The sequence below is a fragment of the Salvelinus fontinalis genome, chromosome 8 (assembly GCF_029448725.1).
Source record: "Salvelinus fontinalis isolate EN_2023a chromosome 8, ASM2944872v1, whole genome shotgun sequence".
NCBI lineage: Eukaryota > Metazoa > Chordata > Actinopteri > Salmoniformes > Salmonidae > Salvelinus > Salvelinus fontinalis.
This window is the reverse complement of record NC_074672.1, coordinates 2,497,424-2,520,926: the sequence shown is the minus strand read 5'-3', so window position 1 is coordinate 2,520,926 and position 23,503 is coordinate 2,497,424. Positions and strand designations below refer to the sequence as shown.

The window sequence follows — 23,503 nt, the reverse complement described above, 5'->3', positions numbered from 1 at the left end:
AGCTCCATTCAACCCCTCCCATCTATCTCTCAACATCATCCATTTCGGATTTCTATTTGCCATATATTTTTCAACTGTGCTGTGATGCTTCACAAAAGAATTGAACCTTCCTATTCTCATAGCTTCTACAGATTGTAAATTAAAAAGAATTTTTTTTGCTAAAATAATTATTATATTATTGATTGATTGACTATGGCTTTTCAAATCACCCAGTATTGCTATCTGTAGCGTTAGTTCTAGGCAATTGTTTCAATTCTTCAGCCATTCCTGGACCTGTGACCAAAAACGAGCTACATATGGACAATACCAAAATAAATGATCTAATGACTCTGCCTCCTCACAGCAGAATCTGCAGAGCTGGGAAGATTGTATCCCCCATATATATAACATTCTATTAGTTGGAAGAATTTTGTATAGTAATTTAAATTGAAAAATTCGAAGTTTTGAATCCGGCGTTGTTTTGCGTATCAATTCATAAACCATGTGCCATGGAATGGGTACATCGAAAATCTCTTCCCAACTATTTTGCAATTTATATGGCACAGCTGTCAGTTTTTTGGTCCTTAAATGAAATTGGTATATGTTTTTATTTATCACACTTTTCTTTAACCATTTATGTTATTTAATACAGGGCCGACATACAAGTTCCTTACTTTTTCCCCTTCTACTTGCCTCTTCCATTTTTGTGGTAATGCTGCAATTAATTGGTTGTAATTTTGGGTAGAGCAGACATTTCCATATGTCTGTGTTAGCTGCATGTGTGACATAACTCCACCAGTCCTATTTATGATATCATTCACTAAAATGATACCTTTTTTAAACATTTCTTCGATAAATACAGTGTATTTATCTATTAGTATATTTGAATTTAACCACAATATTTGTTGTACTATTTGTTCCGTCCTTTCAGGTGGATTAAACTGAAATTGCAACCAACTTTCTAAGGCTTGTTTAAAAAATAAAGATATTTTGGAGATTATTTCCTTTTCAAACAACCGAAAGTGAGCAGGTGTAATCTGAATAAAGGGGAAAAGGCCCTTCCTGAATATAGGATAAGACATTCGTACCAGCGGTCTAAGGCACTGCATCTCAGTGCTAGAGGCATCACTACAGACCCTGGTTCGATTCCAGACTGTATCACAACCGGCTGTGATTGGGAGTCCCATAGGGTGGCACACAATTGGCCCAGCGTCATCCGGGTTAGGGTTTGGCTGGGGTAGGCCGTCATTGTAAATAATTTGTTCTTAACTGACTTGCCTAGTAAATGTGTTCAACTTGAATAAATTGAGTGCTGTCTTTAGTGTGTAGAAGATGCCAAGCTCCTTTGTATCCTCCAGTACTTGTGTGGGTTATAATGCAGTATATAATATACAGTACCTGTAGTAACCAGCTCCAGATCTCTCTTGACAAAAGCCTTCCTCTTCTCCTCCAGTAGCTGGCTAGGAATGAGGCCTGCACTGCCCCCCACTAGGTGACATGCCTGTGATGGAAAGAATTCATAAAGTGGTTCTATCACTGCATTGCAACAAAACATTTTTTTTACTATTTAGGATAAACATGATAAAGTGAAAGACTAAATAGTGGTTGTCCATTAGAAGTGACTGACCTGCCACCAGTTGAGGTCCTCCTGGTTGAAGAGCTGCAGGATGTCTCCACTGCTGAAGCCCAGGCCTGCCTCCTTACAGGGGATTAAGTTGTCATGGGACGGGGCGTAGTCAAAGTGACACTTCACATACGCCTGAGGAAGACGGAGAGGGAGCTCGGTGAACAGGTCAGAGCTTGAGTAGAGGTAAACACCATCTAAACATAATACATAATATCTAGTGCTCAATACACTGCCTACTTCAAAATGCTACGTTAAAACACTTTATTACAGTATTTGTTCACATGCCATACTACTATTAACACAATACCGGCCACCAGTGTGTGGTCTCAATGGTTCCTGGGGAATCGCTACAGTATCTGGTCAAGGCCATCTCAATCAGACAGCTTTGCTCACTTGAAACTCATTCATCTGTCTCTTTACTTTCCCAGACAATACAAAGCTAGAGCACCACCCCTCGAGCCCAACCCCTGTATCCCATCTCCTAAAAATGGAAGAGTCGGAAGGAGTTAGAGCCAAAACAGGTAGCCATGGCAACCATTCCCTATGCTCAACGGTGATTACTCATGGCAGCAAGTTGAAGTGTGAATGAAATGCTCCCCCCGGCCCCTGAGCTACTCTAGCCCTCCCATCACCCCCTCTACCCACCAGTGACTTTAGCAATGTGGAGGGAAATGTTGTCACTTGGAGTCACAGACAGGACACTGGGTAAAAGGAGTTTTCTACTTAGCTCGGTCACCTCAGCATACACCAGCACAGTACAGAGAGATGGTCGTTAATGTTGATACTTCGTAATATACCGGGCTGAACATCTCTTTAATGGACTCGATTAATTGAGCACTTAAGAGGAATGTATCATCCACTATCAATGTAGTGTAGCACCTACCTGCACAAAGCTCCTTATATGTAATGTTACAGTGTTTTGACAAACTGTTTATCTCATTGTTGAAAATGTGTTGTGATGATGGAGGAGTTTTGAGATGCAAGGGAACAGACAATAGCATCTTATCTGTCATCTCTCTCCCTTTCAGAGAAACCATTTTGCAGCAACTCTCGGTTTGGATAGCTTGAAGTCGCCTCCGGAGATCAAAATACTTCAAAATGGACCCTCGCCGGTCGCCAGGGAGCATTTCAATGCCGTAACCTCTAAGTCTTTTGTCCGAACCTTTTGAAATGCGCCAAATATAATTTCCAAAAGAATAGCCCAGGGACTGATTTCAAAATGTCAGTGGAATGGATTGTCACGCCCTGGCCATAGAGAGGTTTTTATTCTCTATTTTGGTTAGTCCAGGGTGTGACTAGGGTGGGCATTCTAGTTTCTTTATTTCTATGTTTTCTATTTCTTTGTTTTTGGCCGAGTGTGGTTCCCAATCAGAGGCAGCTGTCTATCGTTGTCTCTGATTGGGAATCATACTTAGGCAGTCATTTTTCCCTCCTTCAGTGTGGGATCTTGTGTTTGTTTTGAGTGCATGTAGTTTGCACGATGAAGTTGGTCGGTCATTGTATTGTTTATTGTTTTTTTGGTGTACATTTAAATTAAAGAAGAATGTACGCCTACCACGCTGCACCTTGGTCTCATTCCGACGACAGGCGTTACATGGATGGACAGTACAGAGCTGTGGGCTATTAGCATGCCATGAATTACTGCTATTTGAGAGAGGTGTTCAGTCCTGTGAGCTTTTCCTTGATCTCTGGGCCAGTTACCCAAGGTTCGCTGGTTCAAATACTCCAGCCGACAAGGTGAAAAATCTGTCGATGTGCCCTTGAGCAAGGCACTTAACCCTCATTTGCACCAGGGGTACTGTATTACTATGGCTGACCCTGCAAAAGAAAACCTTTCACTGTATGTATCCGGTGTATGTGACAAAACATTTTATTGTTATTTATTTCATTTGGGTCATGATGTCGCTGAGTACAATAAATCTCGCACACTCTTTCCCACTGGGCACACACTGGTTGAAACCACCGTGCTTCAACATCATTTCATGAAATGACATTGAACCAACGTGGAATAGACATTGAATTGACATCTGTACCCAGTGGGTTGACTACTCAGAGACTCTGGGTCCATTAGCTAGACTCTAGGGGCAAATGCTCACAGAGCTAAGGACACTATACTAACAAGGAATTCAAAGGCTGGTCGGAAGAAGTTCAAAGGGGACTAGTAACCAGTAATGTGTTTTAGGTGTATTCATTTAGGGTGCATGCACTATTTTGAATAACAATTTTTGTCAACTGAATGCTGAGTCTGTGGGTTGAAATGAGAGATTGAAACATTTTCCTTCAAGTTGGAACAGATGTACTGTACAGATCTTTTTCGGTGTTTTTCTGGCCCTTTTTGGTTTGCTCTCTCATCCTCACGGTGACTCCAGTAGCTCATTCTTTATTCATGAGAGAAAAGCCATTAGTAGGATTACACTTTCCAAATATTTTTCTCTCTCAGAAAACTGGAAAAGTAAAATTGCCGGCGCAATTGTCAGGTTGACGTTTATTGTCATGAAGCTTGGCCTGCAGGCAGAACTGAGTGATTTCCACTAGATGGGTCAGCTACAAAGTCAAAATTGGGTATATATATAACCTTAATCTAATGTTAGGGTTTGACATTAGCATTAGTAGTGTGGTTAAGGTTAGGGTTAAGGTTAGATTTTAAATCTGATTTTATGACTGAGGCTAGTGACCACTCTTGCCTCCAGATTCATGACAATAAATGCCACCATAGCACTCACTTGAGGACGTTGCATTGGATTCATATTCTTGGCAGGAGACACAAGGTTAAAGACTGCAGGAGGGAGACATTGGCTGTACAGTATTTTCTGAAAAACCAAATAGAATTTCATGTAAATCTGAAAAGATTTGATAGGCTAAGTGGACTTTTTTGGCATATTGGATACACATATAAAATGCTTTCAGATATACAGAAGTCCCAAAACAGACATGGGCTAAGGTTACATTTATACTGAACCAAAAAATAAACGCAACATGTAAAGTGTTGGTCACATGTTCCATGAGCTGAAAAAAAATATCCCAGAAATTTTCCTAAAGCATAAAAAGCTTCTTTCTTGCAAATTTTGTGCACAAATTTGTTTACATCCCTGTTAGTGAGCTTTTCTCCTTTGCCAAGATAATCCATCCACCTGTCTGGGGTGGCATATCAAGAAGCTGGGGACAATAAAAGGCCACTCTAAAATGTGCAGTTTTGTCACACAACACAATGCCACAGATGTATCAAGTTTTGATGGATAGTGCAATTGGTATGCTGACTGCAGGAATGTCCACCAGAGCTGGTGCCAGACTATTGAATGTTCATTTCTCTATCATAAACCGCCTCAAATGTCATTTTAGATCATTTCGCAGGATGTCCAACCTGCCTCACAACAGCAGACCACGTGATACCACGCCAGCCCATGACCTCCACATCTGGCTTCTTCACCTGTGGGATTGTCTGAGACCAGCCACAAGGACAGCTGATGAAACTATGGGTATGCACAACTGAAGAATTTCTAAACAAACTGTCAGGAACCGTCTCCGGGAAGCTCATCTGCGTGCTCATCGTCCTCAACAGGGTCTTGACCTGACTGCAGTTTGGCATCGTAACTGACTTAAGTGTGCAAATGCTCACCTTCGAATAGGTACTGGTACGCTGGATAAGTGTGCTCACGGATGAATCCCAGTATCAACTGTACCGGGCAGATGGGGCCGTGTGGGTGAGCGGTTTGCTGATGTCAATGTTGGGAACAGAGTGCCCCATGGTGGCAGTGGGGTTATGGTATGGGCAGGCATAAGCTACGGACAATGAACACAATTGCATTTTATCTATATAAAATTTGAATGCACAGAGATACCGTGACCAGATCCTGAGGCTCATTGTCATGCCATTCATCCGCCGCCATCACCTCGTGTTTCAGCATGATAATGCCCGGCCCCATGTCGCATGGATCTGTACACAATTCCTGGAAGCTGAAAATGTCCCAGCTCTTTCATGGCCTGCATACCCACCAAACATGTCACCAATTGAGCATGTTTGGGATGCTCTGGATCAACAGCGTGTTCCAGTTCCCGCCAATATAGAGCAACTTTGCACACCCATTGAAGAAGAGTGGACAACATTCCACAGGCAACAATCAACAGCCTGATCAACTCTATGCAAAGGAGATGTGTCGTGCTGCATGAGGCAAGTGGTGATCACACCAGATACTGACTGCCCTACCTTTTTTTTCAGGTACACTATATGGCCAAAAGTGCTCGTCAAACATTTCATTCTAAAATCATGGGCATTAATACGGTGTTGGTCCTCCCTTTGCTGCTATAACAGCTTCCACTCTTCTGGGAAGGCTTTTGACTAGATGTTGAAACATCTGAATGGAAGCAAGCCGCGGGGACTTGCTTCCATTCAGCCACAAGATCATTTGTGAGGTCGGGCACTGATGTTGGGCGATTAGGCCTGGCTCGCAGTCGGCGTTTCAATTCATCCCAAAGGTGTTCGATGGGGTTGAAGTCAGGGCTCTGTGTAGGCCAGTCAAGCTATTCAGCACCATTCTTGACAAACCATATCTGTGTGGACCTCGCTTTGTGCACGGGGGCATTGTCATGCTGAAACAGGAAAGGGCCTTCCCCAAACTGTTGCTATAGAGTTGGAAGCACAGAATCGTCTAGAATATCATTGTATGCTGTAGCATTAACATTTCCCTTCGCTGGAACTAAGGGGCCTAGCCTGAACCATAAAAAACAGCCCCAGGCCATTATTCCTCCTCCACCAAACTTTACAGTTGGCACTATGCATTCGAGCAGGTAGCATTCTCCTGGCATCCGCCAAACCCAGAATTATCTGTTGGACTGCCAGATATATTTTTCTATTTATGCCAGTTCCTTTCAGCCAATTTGTATCTTTAATATATGGGAGGCAAACAATTTCCCTACCTTCTCCCTTTTTCACTTGCCTCCTCCATTTTTGTGGTGGTGCTGCAATCAGTTGATTGTACATTTGGATTGAGCAGATATTCCCATATATTTTCGATAACTGCATATGTGACATAACTCCTCCGTTTCTATTCATAATATCATAATACCATAATATAATTTTATTAATCAGTATATTTGAGTTTAACCATAACATTTGGTGTAATATTTGTTCGATATTTTGGAGGATAAAACTGAAATTCTAACCAGCTTTGTATGGCTGTCACACCCTGACTTTAGTTATATTTTGTTTTCTTTATTTTTTAGTTAGGTCAGGGTGTGACAAGGGTGGTTTGTTTAGTTTTTGTATTGTGTATGGGTTTTTGACTTGTCTAGGGTTTTTGTTTATCTATGGGGATTTTGTATGGTCTAGGGGTATGTAGGTTTATGGTGGCCTGAGTTGGTTCCCAATCAGAGACAGCTGTTTCTCATTGTCTCTGATTGGGGAGCCTATTTAGGTTGCCATTTTCCATGTTGGTTTTGTGGGTAGATGTTTTCGGTTTTGTGTTGCTGCACCTTACAGGACTGTTTCGTTTTCGTTTCACTCTCTTTGTTATTTTGTTTAGTGTTTCTGTTCTAAATAAAATAACATGAACAATTACCAAGCTGCGCTTTGGTCCGATGACTACTCTTCATCCGAAGACGAATATCGTTACAATGGCTTGTTTAAGAAAGGGTGATGCTTTAAACAAAATGTCATTTTCAATTAGTCGAAAACGAGAAGTAATCTATATAAAGGCAGAAAGGCACTTTTTGAAGAAAGGATGAGCCTTTTTTAATAATCTACTGGAGAACCATTTGGGGTTTAAGTATAACTTATGTACAGTATGAGTCAGAGGTTTAAAACAATTAAAAAAAAAAAATTTTTTAAATAATTTTAGCCCCCCAAACTCATATTCATTATATAAATAGGCATGTTTAATTTTGTCTAGCTTAGCATTACAAGTAAAATGAAATATGTTTTGCTCATATGATTTAAAAACAAGTCATCTGGAGTAGGCAGTGCCATTAGTAAGTAAGTAAACTGTGATAGGACCAAAGAGTTAATCAATGTGATTTTTACATAAATAGACAATTATGTACCTCTCCATGGTTGCAGAATCTTATCTATTTTTGCTAACTTTCTATTGAAATTAATTGTGGCAAGTTCATTTATATTTTTTAAGATGTGAATACCAATATGTATGTCTACTTCACCATCCGCCCATTTTATTGATAAACTACAAGGTTTTTTTAAACACTGTATTTTTTAACACAATAATACATAATGAGTGAGAGGTCATCCCTTTACACTTGTGTGTTAGGTTAGATTATTCGTTGGTTATTACTGCATTGTCGGAACTAGAAGCACAAGCATTTCGCTACACTAGCATTCACATCTGCTAACCATGTGTAAGTGACAAATAAAATTTGATTTGATTTAATATGGTACACTTGTCATAATTAAGTTTTAATCCAGAGAGGCTAGAAAAGTGATCAAGATCTTCAATGAGACTGTGCAGGGATCCAGATTGCGGACTTAAGAAAAAACGAGAGTCATCGGCATTCATTGACACTTTTGTTTTTATCCGCTGGATTTCTAACCCCTTGATGTTCTTGTTGGATCAAATTTTAATAGCTAGCATTTCAATGGGCATAATACATAGATATGGAGACAACGGACAGCCTTGTTTACCTCCTCTTGAAAGCTCAATACTTTCTGAGAAGTAACCATTATTTACTATTTTACATCTGGGGTTGCTGTACATAACTTTAACCCATTGTATAAGAGATTCACCAAAATTAAAATATTCCAGGCATTTATATATAAATTCTAGTCGTACTTTATCAAACGCCTTTTCAAAATCTGCTATGAAGACCAGGCCTGGTATCTTCAATGTTTCATAGTGATCAATTGTTTCCAGTAATTGTCGTATATTATCTCCAACATATCGTCCATGTAAAAAACCTGTCTGATCAGGACAACAAAATATCTGGTAAAACCTTTTTTATGTGCAATGCATTTTGCCAGGATTTTTGCATCACAACATTGAAGTGTTAGAGGCCTCTTTATACTTACTTTCCTGTTTAACCTGTTGGGGATGGGGGCGCTGTTTAGACTATTTATGCTAATGTGGCTAATTTTTTAAACGGCTTCCCACAAAATCCTTGATCGTACAATATGCATATTATTATTATTATTGGATAGAAAACAGTCTATAGTTTCTATAGGAGTTGAAATTTTGTCTCTAAGTGGAACAGAGCCCATTCTACAGCAATTTCCCTGACATGGAGTCAGATTTGAGAAACGTTGGCCACTTTTCTGAAGTCATTTAAACGGGCACTGTCGTTGCTATGACTATACGGACACTTCTTACGTCTTCCCCTGGATGCCTTTACGTGATGACGATTCCAACGGGCTCGATTGCTCGTTCACAGGCCCTACAAATGAAAAAAACCTTTAGCTAGCAAGTCTTTTCTTGCTGCGTAACGCGCGTGGAAGACACCGACCCTCTCCTGTTCCAAGCGTTAGTTTAGCCTGTTATATTTCTCCGGTCATCTTTTCACTCGTTATAGGAGTTACAAACATCACAAAGTAGTTAATTTAAAGCGTTTTATAGCAATTTATATCCGTTTAGTGCGATTTTGGGACATTTATTTTTGCAACGATGTGAAAAGTTGGGAACGCTTTTCAGTTCATCCCGAACGTAGTTGACATTTCCACATGGCAAGAGGACAGCTTTCCACCAAAAGACGATTTCTCCCAAGAAAGGATCCTTTGCCCAAGATACTGATGGAAGAACAGCTCAAGGTAGGACATTTTTATTATGATAAATCGTGTTTCTGTCGAAACATTTTAGTGGCTTAGGACGCCATGTTTTTTGACGTAGCTTCGCTTGGCGCAAACTGTATTGAAAAGTAAGGATAAATTAAAAAATGTAATAACGCAATTGTATTAAGAATTAAATTGTCTATCAATCCCTGTCCACCCTATATTTTTTAGTCACGTTTATGAGTATTTATGTATAAGAGTAGATCACTGTCTAAGTGGCGCAAGGACGTTTTCTTTACCAGCTTGTCTACATTTCACATTGTCTAACTGTAAAGGCAGTCAATGTTGTTCTCCCCCTTTAACGAGGAGGAGCATGGATAGGACCAAGATGCGGATTGAGGGAAATAAGCCATCTTTTAATGAACAAACAGCAAACAAGACACTACAAACTACAAAACAACAAACGTGACTAACCTTCAACTGTCCTGTGAGGACACAGGAACAAACACCCACAAAACACCAGTGAAACCCTGGCTGCCTTTGTATGACTCTCAATTAGAGACAAACAATACACACCTGTCTCTAATTGAGAATCATACCAGGCCGAACACAAACCCCACATAGAAATACAAACATAGACAAACCCACCCAACTCACGCCCTGACCAACTAAAATGAATACAAAACAAAGGAAAACAGGTCAGGAACGTGACAGAACCCCCCCCTTAAGGTGCGAACTCCGGGCGCACCAGCACAAAGTCTAGGGGAGGGTCTGGGTGGGCGTCTGTCCACGGTGGCGGCTCTGGCGGTGGACGAGGTCCCCACCCCACCATAATCAATCCCCGCTTCTTTATCCCCCTCCCAATGACCACCCTCCCACTAACCCCACCTAAATGAAGGGGCAGCACCGGGATAAGGGGCAGCACCGGGACAAGGGGCAGCACCGGGACAAGGGGCAACACCGGGACAAGGGGCAACACCGGGACAAGGGGCAGCACCGGGACAAGGGGCAGCACCGGGACAAGGGGCAGCACCGGGACAAGGGGCAGCACCGGGACAAGGGGCAGCACCGGGACAAGGGGCAGCACCGGGACAAGGGGCAGCACCGGGATAAGGGGCGGCAGGTCCTGGCTGAGGGACTCCGGCAGGTCCTGGCTGAGGGACTCCGGCAGGTCCGGGCTGAGGGACTCCGGCAGGTCCGGGCTGAGGGACTCCGGCAGGTCCGGGCTGAGTGGCAGCTCCGGACTGTAGGGCAGCTCCGGACTGTAGGGCAGCTCCGGACTGTACGGCAGCTCCGGACTGTAGGGCAGCTCCGGACTGTCGGACGTCTCTGGCAGCTCCTGACTGGCGGGCGTCTCTGGCAGCTCCTGACTGGCGGGCGTCTCTGGCAGCTCCTGACTGGCGGGCGTCTCTGGCAGCTCCTGACTGGCGGGCGTCTCTGGCAGCTCCTGACTGGCGGGCGTCTCTGGCAGCTCCTGACTGGCGGGCGTCTCTGGCAGCTCCTGACTGGCGGGCGTCTCTGGCAGCTCCTGACTGGCGGGCGTCTCTGGCAGCTCCTGACTGGCGGGCGTCTCTGGCAGCTCCTGACTGGCGGGCGTCTCTGGCAGCTCCTGACTGGCGGGCGTCTCTGGCAGCTCCTGACTGGCGGGCGTCTCTGGCAGCTCCTGACTGGCGGGCGTCTCTGGCAGCTCCTGACTGGCGGGCGTCTCTGGCAGCTCCTGACTGGCGGGCGTCTCTGGCAGCTCCTGACTGGCGGGCGGCTCTACTGGCTCGGGACAGACGGGCGGCTCTAATGGCTCGTGGCAGACGGATGACTCAGACGGCGCTGGGCAGACAGATGGCTCAGACGGCGCTGGGCAGACAGATGGCTCAGACGGCGCTGGGCAGACAGATGGCTCAGACGGCGCTGGGCAGACAGATGGCTCAGACGGCGCTGGGCAGACAGATGGCTCAGACGGCGCTGGGCAGACAGATGGCTCAGACGGCGCTGGGCAGACAGATGGCTCAGACGGCGCTGGGCAGACAGATGGCTCAGACGGCGCTGGGCAGACAGATGGCTCAGACGGAGCTGGGCAGACGGACCGTTCAGGCACCGCTGGGCAGACGGCAGACTCTGGCCGGCTGAGACGCACTATAGGCCTGGTGCGTGGTACCGGAACTGGAGGTACCGGGCTGAGGGCACGCACCTCAGGGCGAGTGCGGGGAACAGGAACAGGGCACACTGGACTCTCGTGGCGCACTCTAGGCCTGGTGCGTGGTACCGGAACTGGAGGTACCGGGCTGAGGGCACGCACCTCAGGGCGAGTGCGGGGAGAAGGAACAGTGCGTCCAGGGCTCTGGAGATGCACAGGAGGCTTGGTGCGTGGTGCCGGAACTGGAGGCACCGGGCTGGAGACACGCACCATAGGGAGAGTACGTGGAAGAGGAACAGGGCTCTGGAGATGCACTGGAAGCCTGGTGCGTGGTGTAGGCACTGGTGGTACTGAGCTGGGGTGGGAAGGTGGCGCCGGATATACCGGACCGTGAAGGAGGACACGTGCTCTTGAGCACCGAGCCTCCTCAACCTTACCAGGTTGAATGGACCCCGTAGCCCTGCCAGTGCGGCGAGGTGGAATAGCCCGCACTGAGCTATGCAGGCGAACCGGGGACACCACCTGTAAGGCTGGTGCCATGTACGCCGGCCCGAGGAGACGTACTGGAGGCCAGATACGTTGGGCCGGCTTCATGGCATCCGGCTCGATGCCCAACCTAGCCCTCCCAGTGCGGCAAGGTGGAATAGCCCGCACTGGGCTAAGCACGCGTACTGGGGACACCGTGCGCTTCACCGCATAACACGGTGTCTGACCAGTACGACGCCCTCTTACTCCACGGCAAGCCCGGGGAGTTGGCTCAGGTATCCAACCCGGCTTCGCCACACTCCCCTTTAGCCCCCCCCCAAGAAATTTTTGGGTGAGCCTCTCGGGCTTCCGTGCTAGCCGCGTACCCTCATACCTGCGCTCCTGGGCTGTGGCTGCCTTCCTCTCCTCCCGAGAGCGGCGATTCACACCAACCTTAGCCCAGGGTCCTTCTCCATTGAAAATTTGCTCCCAACTCCATTCCTCTTCTCTCCATTGCTTTAGTTCTTGTTCTCTCTCCTCAATCCGCTTGGTCCTGTTGTGGTGGGTGTTTCTGTAAAGGCAGTCAATGTTGTTCTCCCCCTTTAACGAGGAGGAGCATGGATAGGACCAAGATGCGGATTGAGGGAAATAAGCCATCTTTTAATGAACAAACAGCAAACAAGACACTACAAACTACAAAACAACAAACGTGACTAACCTTCAACTGTCCTGTGAGGACACAGGAACAAACACCCACAAAACACCAGTGAAACCCTGGCTGCCTTTGTATGACTCTCAATTAGAGACAAACAATACACACCTGTCTCTAATTGAGAATCATACCAGGCCGAACACAAACCCCACATAGAAATACAAACATAGACAAACCCACCCAACTCACGCCCTGACCAACTAAAATGAATACAAAACAAAGGAAAACAGGTCAGGAACGTGACACTAACCATGATTTTGGTGGCTAAATATAAACATTTTCGATCAAACTGTATATGCATGTTGTAATGTGATGTTACAGGAGTGTCATCGGAAGAATTCTGAGAAGGTTAGTGAAAAAATTAATATCTTTTGGCGATGTTGACTTTTATCGCTCACTTTGGCTAGAATCAATGCTGGGCTGCTAATTGCTATGTGCTAAGCTAATATAACGATTTATTGTGTTTTCGCTGTAAGACACTTAGAAAATCTGAAATATTGTCTGTATTCACAGGATCTGTGTCTTTCGATTCGTGTATGCTGTGTATTTTTACGAAATGTTTGATGATTAGTAGTTAGGTAAACACGTTGCTCATTGTAATTATTCTAGTCCATTTGTGATGGTGGGTGCAATTGTAAACTATGCCATATACCTGAAATATGCACTTTTTTCTAACAAAACCTATCCCATACCATAAATATGTTATCAGACTGTCATCTAATGAGTTTTTTTGTTGGTTAGGGGCTATAAATATCTTAGTTTAGCCGAATTGGTGATGGCTACTGGTGTTGGTGGACAAATAAAAGATGGTGGATTATGCTAATGTGTTTTTAGGTAATAGATGTACATCTTTACATATTGTGTCTTCCCTGTAAAACATTTTAAAAATCGGAAATGTTGACTGGATTCATAAGATCTGTGTCTTTCATTAGCTGTATTGGACTTTAATGTGTGAAAGTTAAATATTTTAAAAAAATATTTTTTTTGAATTTCGCGGCACTGGTTTTTCAGTGGGGGGGGGGGGGGTGTGCCGCTAGCGCCACGCTGATCCTAGACAGGTTAAGTAGTAATGAAATCAGACCTTGTTGAGTAGCTGAAAGTCTACCATTTGTATAAGAGTAATTAAAACATGCTAATAATGGATCAAAAAAGGTCTGATATACCTCTACTGGTATACCGTCAAGCCTTGGTGTTTTTCCATACTGAAAAAATTTTATTGCCTCAAAAAGTTCCTCTTCTGTAAATTAGCTATCACACAGATCTTTCTGTAAATTTGTTAATTTTACATTATTATTATTATTAGGAAAGACATCCTTATAGTTAACATCATTCAGTGGAAATGGAGGAGACTGAAAACAAAACATATGCTTAAAATATTTTGCTTCCTCTTTCAAAATATAATTTGGTGAATCATTAAATAGTACCCGCAAAACACCAGTCTCAACGTCAACAGTGAAGAGGCAACTCCGGGATGCTGGCCATCTAGGCAGAGCTGCAAAGAAAAAGCCATATCTCCGACTGGCCAATAAAAAGTAAAGATTAAGATGGGCATAAGAACACAGACACTGGACAGAGGAACTCTGTTAGAGCTAGAAGGCCAGCATCCCGGAGTCGCCTCTTCAATGTTGACGTTGAGACTGGTACTATTTCATGAAGCTGTCAGTTGAAGACTTGTGAGGCATCTGTTTCTCAAACTAGACACTCTAATGTACATGTCCTCTTGCTCAGTTGTGCACCGGGGCCTCCCACTCTTTGTATTCTGGTTAGAGCCAGTTTGCGCTGTTCTGTGAAGGGAGAAGTACACAGCGTTGTACGAGATCTTCAGTTTCTTGGCAAATTCTCACATGAAATAGCCTTCATTTCTCAGAACAAGAATAGACTGACGAGTATCAGAAGTAAGGGAACACTCCCCTGAAATGGACAAAAATGAATGGGATGTTATTGGCACCGTACGAAACATATACACAATGTACAATACCACTCAATTGGACGTCGTTTCATTCAAAACTGATTGCAAATACCATATGGCAAATGCCAAGTGTAACACTGCAAAAATCCAATAGATGGCAAGTGCGCTCCACCATACATTTTCATATTGCAAATGTAACACAAGTCAAGACCCAAGAGTAAAAAGTTTGAAAATTTGGAAAAAAAATCAAGAACTTATCACTCCCTTAAAAAAGTGCTTTCTGAACCGTTTTTCGAAAGTCTTTCGATTTTGTTTTTGTCAATTACACATATATAAGAACTGTATGAACATACTTTTGTCAAATTTTATTATCCACATTTTTGTTTTTTTGTTTTTACTTGTCCATAAGGCATATGTTTTGTCCATTTGCAATATGATTTCATAGGAAGTCAAAAGTCAAAGTCAAAAGTCACTTTTGTTTTGTTGCCAAATGCCATAAGAAATGTCCAAATGCAATATGAAAGATTTGAAAGTGCCAAATCAGGATGTTATGTCCATTTGCCATGTACGATCATAGGAAGTCGGTTTACAAACCCAAAAGTCGGTGAACCATGTCCAAAAGGCATTTATACTGCCCAAATTATATATTGCACTATGTTAACTTTTTAGGGATAGGGGGCAGCATTTTCACTTTGCATGAATAGCTTGCCCAGAGTGAACTGTCTCCTACTCTGTCCCAGATGCTAATATATGCATATTATTATTACTATTGGATAGAAAACACTCTGACGATTCTAAAACGGTTTGAATGATGTCTGTGAGTATAACATAACTCATATGGCAGGCAAAAACCTGAGAAAAAATCCAAACAGGAAGTGGGAATTCTCGATTTTCAACTCCTCGCCTATTCAAATCCCAGTGGGATATGGTTCTGTTTGCACTTCCTACGCCTTCCAATAGATGTCAACAGTCTGTAGAACGTTGAATGAAGCTTCTACTGCGATGTTGAGCCGGATGGGAGCTGTTTGAGTCAGTGGTCTGGCAGAGTGCCAGGTCCTGGTCACGCGCATTCCACATGATATCGACTTGCGTTCCATTACTTCTATAGACACAAAGGAATTCTCCGGTTGGAACGTTATTGAATATTTATGATGGAACTAGGATTCCTGGGAGTGCATTCTGATGAAGATCATCAAAGGTAAGGGAATATTTATCATGTAATTTCGTATTTCTGTTGACTCCAACATGGCGGAGAAATGTTGTTTCTATCTGAGCGCCGTCTCAGATTATTGCATGGTTTGCTTTTTCCGTAATTTAAGGGTTAATGCCACATGGTTCTAACCCTAACTGTTCTCCCGATGTCACCCAAAAGCACCTGCAATTTAGGGCCAGGCTTCATTATGGGCCTACTTTTTTCATGCCATTGCAGGCTCTGTGTGTCTTTAAGCCCCGCTCTGTGTCACTCCATCCTTGCTCTGTGTGTGTGTGTGTGTGTGTGTGTGTGTGTGTGTGTGTGTGTGTGTGTGTGTGTGTGTGTGTGTGTGTGTGTGTGTGTGTGTGTGTGTGTGTGTGTGTGTGTGTGTGTGAGAGAGCTGTTCTTTTACATTTGTTGGGAGAAATGACTGATTTACAGTTCATGAGGGTTGCCTAATCACACATATAAAGTTTTGAAAAGATCTGACCTTTTAACCCTTCAAAACAGCCCCTATGACACCATTTTAAGGTACTTCCGGTTAACACAGGAAGCTGAAAGTGAACACATATCCTCCTTGGGATAGGCTCTTATTGAATTTTGAGTTTTAAGTCTTTATGTTAAGAACTGAGTTATTTACAGAGGGTTGAATGAGTGTGTGTTATTTCAGAAAATCACAGAAATCTCGCAGAGCTCCAAAACCCACTTAAAAAAGATTCTTCTGAACACGCTGCAACTGGATCTGTAACTTTTTGGGGAGAAAAAACAAATTTTTTGGAACATCACCAATTGTACATTGTACGATTTCTCTTAAATTACGATAGATAAATGGCTGGTTCTTTTTATCCTGACACCGTAGGTTCATGTACTTTGACGTGAAGTGGTCAAATTAGCAATCTGAGAAATATGGTCATAACTCAAAAAGCGTTGAGGCTCGACGCCATATTGTTCGGGGCCAACTGCCCATTATGCCAAACCTATGCTCACCAAGTTTTGTCTTCGAAGTCTTTTCCGTTTAGGAGAAAAGGCCACGTCGTGATTGGTGATGTTTTGTACATTTGCAATATGATTCCATTCGCCCTCTGGTGGGATTTACCGGGACAGCGGAAAAATTACAAAAATTAGAACATTTTATAAAACGGAAACCGAATGTCCGAGCGACTTCGTTCGATGACTACCCGGAAGATCTGGCCCCCGTGCACGGCCCGCCACCGTCCGCGAATTTTACAAACGTTCGCGGACGTCTAGTAAGGGACCGTACATTTGCAATATGGAGTTTCTCATCAACCATACAGCAAATGTCAAAATGTTCCCTTCAGGTATGAAAGGTCTTTGTTTCTGGCCATTTTGAACCTGTAATAGAACCCACAAATGCTGATGCTCAAGATACTCAACTAGTCTAAAGAAGGCCAGTTTAATTTCTTATTTAATCAAAACAACAGTTTTCAGCTGTGCTAACATAATTTCAAAATGGTTTTCCATGATCAAAATTATAAACTTGGATTAGCTAACACAACGTGCCATTGAAACACAGGAGTGATGGTTGCTGATAATGCTGATCTGTACGCCTATGTAGATATTGCACTAAAAATAGCTGTTTCCTGCTACAATAGTCATTTACAACATAAACAATGTCTACAGTACACTGTATTTCTTAACAATCTGATATTATTTTCAAAATGGACATAAAAGGTGCTTTTCTTTCAAAAGCAAGGACATTTCTAAGTGACGTCAAACATTTGAACGGTAATGTATGTGAACAACAGCTTGTGCACGATATCTAAGGAAGTCTCAAGGTTTTGCTCGCCTGAGGTAGAGTATCTCATGACAAGCTGTAGACCACACTATCTACCTAGAGTTTATCTGTATTTTTCGTAGCTGTCTACATACCCCCACAGACCGATGCTGGCACTAAAACCGTGCTCAATGAGATGTATACCACCATAAGCAAACAAGACAATGCTCTTCCAGAGGCAGCGCTCCTAGTGGCCGGGGACTTTAATGCAGGGAAACTTAAATCAGTTTTACCTCATTTCTATCAGCATGTTAAATATGCAACCAGAGGAAAAACTATTCTAGACCACCTTTACTTCACACATAGAGACGCATACAAAGCTCTCCCTTGCCCTGCATTTGGCAAATCTGACCATAATTCTATCCTCCTGAATCCTGCTTACAAGCAAAAATTAAAGCAGGAAGCACCAGTGACTCTGTGTATAAAAAAGTGGTCAGATGAAGCAGATGCTAAACTACAGGACTGCTTTGCTAGCACAGACTGGAATATGTTCTGGGATTCTTCCAATGGTATTGAGGAGTACACCACATCAGTCATTTGCTTTATCAATAGTGCATCGAGGACATTGTCCCCACAGTGACTGTACGTACGTACCCCAAAAAGAAGCCATGGATTACAGGCAACATTCGCACTGAGCTAAAGGGTAGAGCTGCCGCTTTCAAAGAGCAGGACTCTAACCCGGAAGCTTATAAGAAAGGCAAAGCGTCAATACAGGACTAAGATCGAATCGTACTACACCGGCTCCGACGCTTGTCGGATGTGGCAGGGCTTGCAAACTATTACAGACTACAAAGGGAAGCACAGCTGAGAGCTGCCCAGTGACACGAGCCTACCAGACGAGCTAAATAACTTACATGCTCGCTTCGAGGCAAGTAACACTGAAACATATATGAGAGCATCAGCTGTTCCAGACGACTGTGTGATCACGCTATCCGCAGCAAGTAAAACCTTCAAACAGGTCAACATTCACAAGGTCGCAGAGCCAGACGGATTACCAGGACGTGTATTTCGAGCATGCGCTGACCAACTGGCAGGTGTCTTCACTGACATTTTCAACCTCTCCCTCTCTGAGTCTGTAATGCCAACATGTTTCAAGCAGACCACCATAGTCCCTGTGCCCAAGAACACTAAGGTAACCTGCCTAAATGACTACCGAACCGTAGCACTCACTTCCGTAGCCATGAAATGCTTTGAAAGGCTGGTCATTGCTCACATCAACACCATTATCCCAGAAACCCTAGACCCACTCCAATTTGCAAATCGCACCAATAGATCCACAGATGATGCAATCTCTATTGCACTCCACACTGCCCTTTCACACCTACGTGAGAGTGCTATTCATTGACTACAGCTCAGCGTTCAACACCATAGTGCCCTCAATGCTCATCACTAAGCTAAGGACCCTGGGACTATACATCTCCCTCTGCAACTGGATCCTGGACTTCCTGACGGGTCGCCCCCAGGTGGTAAGGGTAGGTAACAACACATCCGCCAACCTGATCCTCAACACGGGGGCTCCTCAGGGGTTTGTGCTCAGCCCCCTCCTGTACTCTTTGTTCACTCATGACTGCACGCCAGGCACGACTCCAACACCATCATTAAGTTTGCTGATGACACAACAGTGGTAGGCCTGATCACTGACAATGATGAGACAGCCTATAGGGAGGAGGTCAGAGACCTGGCCATGTGGTGCAAGGACAACAAACCTCTCCCACCATGTGATCAAGACAAAGGAGATGATTGTGGACCTCAGGAAAAGGAGAACCGAGCACGCCCCCATTCTCATCGACGTGGCTGTAGTGGAGCAGGTTGAGAGCTTCAAGTTCCTTGACGTCCACATCACCAACAAACTAACATGGTCCAAGCACACCAAGACAGTCATGAAGAGGGTACGGCAAAACCTACTTCCCCTCAGGAGACTGAAATGATTTAGCATGGGTCCTCAGATCCTCAAAAGGTTCTACAGCTGCACCACCGAGAGCATCCTGACCGGTATAGCAACTGCTCGGCCTCCAACCGCAAGGCACTACAGTAGGGTAGTGCGTACGGCCCAGTACATCACCGGGCCAAGCTTCCTGCCATCCAGGACCTCTATACCAGGCAGTTTAAGAGGAAGGCCCTAAAAATGGTCAAAGACTCCAGCCACCCTAGTCATAGACTGTAGTCTCTGCTACCGCATGGCATGTAGTACCAGAGCGCCAAGTCTAGGTCCAAGAGGCTCCTAAATAGCTTCTACCCCTGAGCCATAAGACTATTTGCATTGCACCTCTTTGAAACGCTGCTGCTACTCTCTGTTATTATCTATGCATAGTCACTTTAATAACTCTAGCTACATATACATATTACCTCAATTACCTAGACACCGGTGCCTCCGCACATTGACATTGACTTTGTACCGGTACCCCCTGTATATTGCCCCGCTATTGTTATTTACTGCTGCTCTTTAATTATTTGTTATTCTTATCTCTTACTTTTTTTTGGGGGGGGGGGGTGGGGGGGGCATGGGGGCGGTAAGTAAGCATTTCACTGTAAGGTTCACACCTGTTGTATTCGGCGCATGTGACAAATACAATTTGATTTGATTTAACCAACATCTCCAATCTTGTCTCATTGATTGGACTCCAGGTAAGCTGACTCCTGACTCCAATTAGCTTTTGGAGAAGTCATTAGCCTAGGGGTTCACATACATTTTCCAACCTAATGCTAAATGTTGTATTCAATATAGACAAGATAAATACAATAATTTGTGTGTTATTAGTTTAAGCACACTATGTTTGTCTATTGCTGTGTCTTAGATGAAGATCAGATCAAATTTGATGACCAATTTAAGCAGAAATCCAGTTAATCCCAAAGGGTTCACATACTTTTTCTTGACCCTGTATATGGAGGCCAATTAGATGGTGGTCCGGTCGCATCCAGTCTCCTATTAATACTTGTTTTACTTTTGATGCCAGCCAGAATGAGACTAGGAAGTAATCAAAACGGCTAGCTTGGGCCTCCCGGGTGGCGCAGTGGTCTAGGGCACTGCATCGAAGTGCTAGCTGCGCCACCAGAGTCTCTGGGTTCGCGCCCAGGCTCTGTCGCAGCCGCGACCGGGAGGTCCGTGGGGCGACGCACAATTGGGCCAGCGTCGTCCGGGTTAGGGAGGGTTTGGCCGGTAGGGATATCCTTGTCTCATCGCGCTCCAGCGACTCCTGTGGCGGGCCGGGCGCAGTGCGCGCTAACCAAGGGGGCCAGGTGCACGGTGTTTCCTCCGACACATTGGTGCGGCTGGCTTCCGGGTTGGAGGCGCGCTGTGTTAAGAAGCAGTGCGGCTTGGTTGGGTTGTGCTTCGGAGGACGCGTGGCTTTCGACCTTCGTCTCTCCCGAGCCCGTACGGGAGTTGTAGCGATGAGACAAGATAGTAATTACTAGCGATTGGATACCACGAAAAATTGGGGGGAAAAGGGGATACAATTAAAAAAAAAAAAAACGGCCAGCTTGATTAAGCCTCCTCCATGTACAGTGGGGCAAAAAAGTATTTAGTCAGCCACCAATTGTGCAAGTTCTCCCACTTAAAAAGATGAGAGAGGCCTGTAATTTTCATCATAGGTACACTTCAACTATGACAGACAAAATGAGAAAAAAATTCCAGAAAATCACATTGTAGGATTTTTAATGAATTTATTTGCAAATTATGGTGGAAAATAAGTATTTGGTCAATAACAAAAGTTTATCTCAATACTTTGTTATATACCCTTTGTTGGCAATGACAGAGGTCAAACGTTTTCTGTAAGTCTTTCACACACTGTTGCTGGTATTTTGAAGCCACTCCTGCGTTGTCTTGGCTGTGTGCTTAGGGTCGTTGTCCTGTTGGAAGGTGAACCTTCGCCCCCGTCTGAGCTCCTGAGCGCTCTGGAGCAAGTTTTCATCAAGGATCTCTCTGTACTTTTCTCCGTTCATCTTTCCCTCGATACTGACTAGTCTCCCAGTCCCTGCCGCTGAAAAACATCCCACAGCATGATGCTGCCACCACCATGCTTCACCGTAGGGATGGTGACAGGTTTCCTCCAGACGTGACACTTGGCATTCAGGCCAAAGAGTTTAATATGGGTGTCATCAGACCAGAGAATCTTGTTTCTCATGGTCTGAGAGTCCTTTAGGTGCCTTTTGGCAAACTCCAAGCGGGCTGTCATGTGCCTTTTAATGAGGAGTGGCTTCCGTCTGGCCACTCTACCATAAAGGCCTAATTGTGAAGTGCTGCAGAGACAGTTGTCCTACTGGAAGGTTCTCCCATCTCCACAGAGGAATTCTGGAGTTCTGTCAGTGACAATCTGGTTCTTGGTCACCTCCCTGACCAAGGTCCTTCTCCCCTGATTGCTCAGTTTGGCTGGGCGGCCAGCTCTATGAAGAGACTTGGTAGTTCCAAACTTCTTACATTTAAGAATGATGAAGGCCACTGTGTTCCTAGGGGACCTTCAATGCTGCAGAAAAGTTTTGCTACCCTTCCCCAGATCTGAGCCTCGACACAATCATGTCTCGATATTCTACAGACAATTCCTTCGACCTCATGGCTTGGTTTTTGCTCTGACATGCACTGTCAACTGTAAGACCTTATGTAGACAGGTGTGTGCCTTTCCAAATCATGCCCCGTCAATTGAATTTACCACAGGTCGACTCCAATCAAGTTGTAGAAACATCTCAAGGATGATCAATAGAAGCAGGATGCACCTGAGCTCATTTTCGAGTCTCATAGCAAAGGGTCTGAATACTTATGTAAATAAGGTATTTCTGTTTTTTTTATTTTTAATACATTTGCAAACATTTCTAAAAACCGGTTTTTGCTTTGTCAAGGGGTATTGTGTGTAGATTGATGAGGATTTTTATTTATTTAATCCATTTTAGAAAAAGGCTGTAATGTAACAACATGTGGAAAAGGGGAAAGGGGTCTGAATTCTTTATTTCGGGTAGCTATTTTGTCAACTATTTAACTAACTATTTAGCAGTCGTACGGTTTGGAGTTGGAAGCTGTTCAGGATCCTGTTGGCTCCAGACTTAGAGCAGCGGTACAGCTTGACGTGCAGTAGCAGAGAGAACAGTCTATGACTTGGGTGGTTGGAGTCTTTTGAAAATGTTTAGGGCCTTCATCTGACACTGACCGGTATAGAGGTCCTGGATGGCAGGTCATATGGTTCACTGTATGGGGTCACAGAGGAATCATGGGTCAACTCACCTGGCGTGGGGTGTGAGGCTCCTGGTAGCTGGGGAGGATCTTGAGCACCACACTGCCGCTGGCCTCTTTCAGCATCTGCTGGAGCACCTTGGGGTCGTTGCCCACCTCTTTCGCGTTCACCTCCTTGATAATGTCACCCACGTGGAGGAGGCCCTGCTGGTCGATCATCCCGCCGTGGAGGATGCGGGCGATCACCAGCTCTCCGCTCTCTACCCGAAACGTCACACCCTACAAAGGCAAAGATATAGCACTGTATTTTACATTGCCGTTTTTAACATCCATGACACTGAGTAGAAGGACTAACAAAGGCATAACAAGGACCGCCATTTTGTTTTTTCATTTCATTAAGAACCATACTCACAAACTCAACAAACAGTTGCACTGTAAGCCACTGTAGAGTAAGCCATTTCAAAATGCCCCTCACTGAGTCTTACCAGGTGCTCTCCAGACACCTTGCGGATGCCCACCATCCTGACTGCGTCTGGGGCAACAGGCTGGGTGTTGAAGGCAGCGTCCATGAAGGAACAGGGGCTGGGAGGAGGGGTCTCAAAGGTCTTGGATGCCACCGAATCATGGGTTTCCAGGAGAGACTGTGTGTGGACCAATAGGGGCAGAGGATAATGATGTTGATGATTGCATGACACATACTGTAGGATGGAATTGATCTAGTAAGATTTACAACTGATCTTAAGAAGACTGCATTCGATACATTAAACACAGTAACATGCCATCCATGGTAGCTACATCAGTTTGGTCAGTTTTCCCTCAATAAGGTA

At 44.4% G+C, this 23,503-nt stretch overlaps 1 protein-coding gene across 2 annotated transcripts in view; it reads right to left on the bottom strand.

The window, feature by feature from the left end:
• LOC129860366 (MAGUK p55 subfamily member 2-like) overlaps positions 1–23,503 on the bottom strand; it is a 104,172-nt gene that overhangs the window by 17,368 nt on the left and 63,301 nt on the right. For both annotated transcript variants that reach the window (XM_055930711.1, XM_055930710.1), the window contains 4 exons: positions 23,162–23,317; positions 22,728–22,955; positions 1,607–1,738; positions 1,378–1,480 (listed from right to left, as the gene is read on the bottom strand). In XM_055930711.1, coding sequence (XP_055786686.1) covers positions 1,378–1,480; positions 1,607–1,738; positions 22,728–22,955; positions 23,162–23,317 — 619 coding nt within the window. The remainder of the gene's footprint in view (positions 1–1,377; positions 1,481–1,606; positions 1,739–22,727; positions 22,956–23,161; positions 23,318–23,503) is intronic.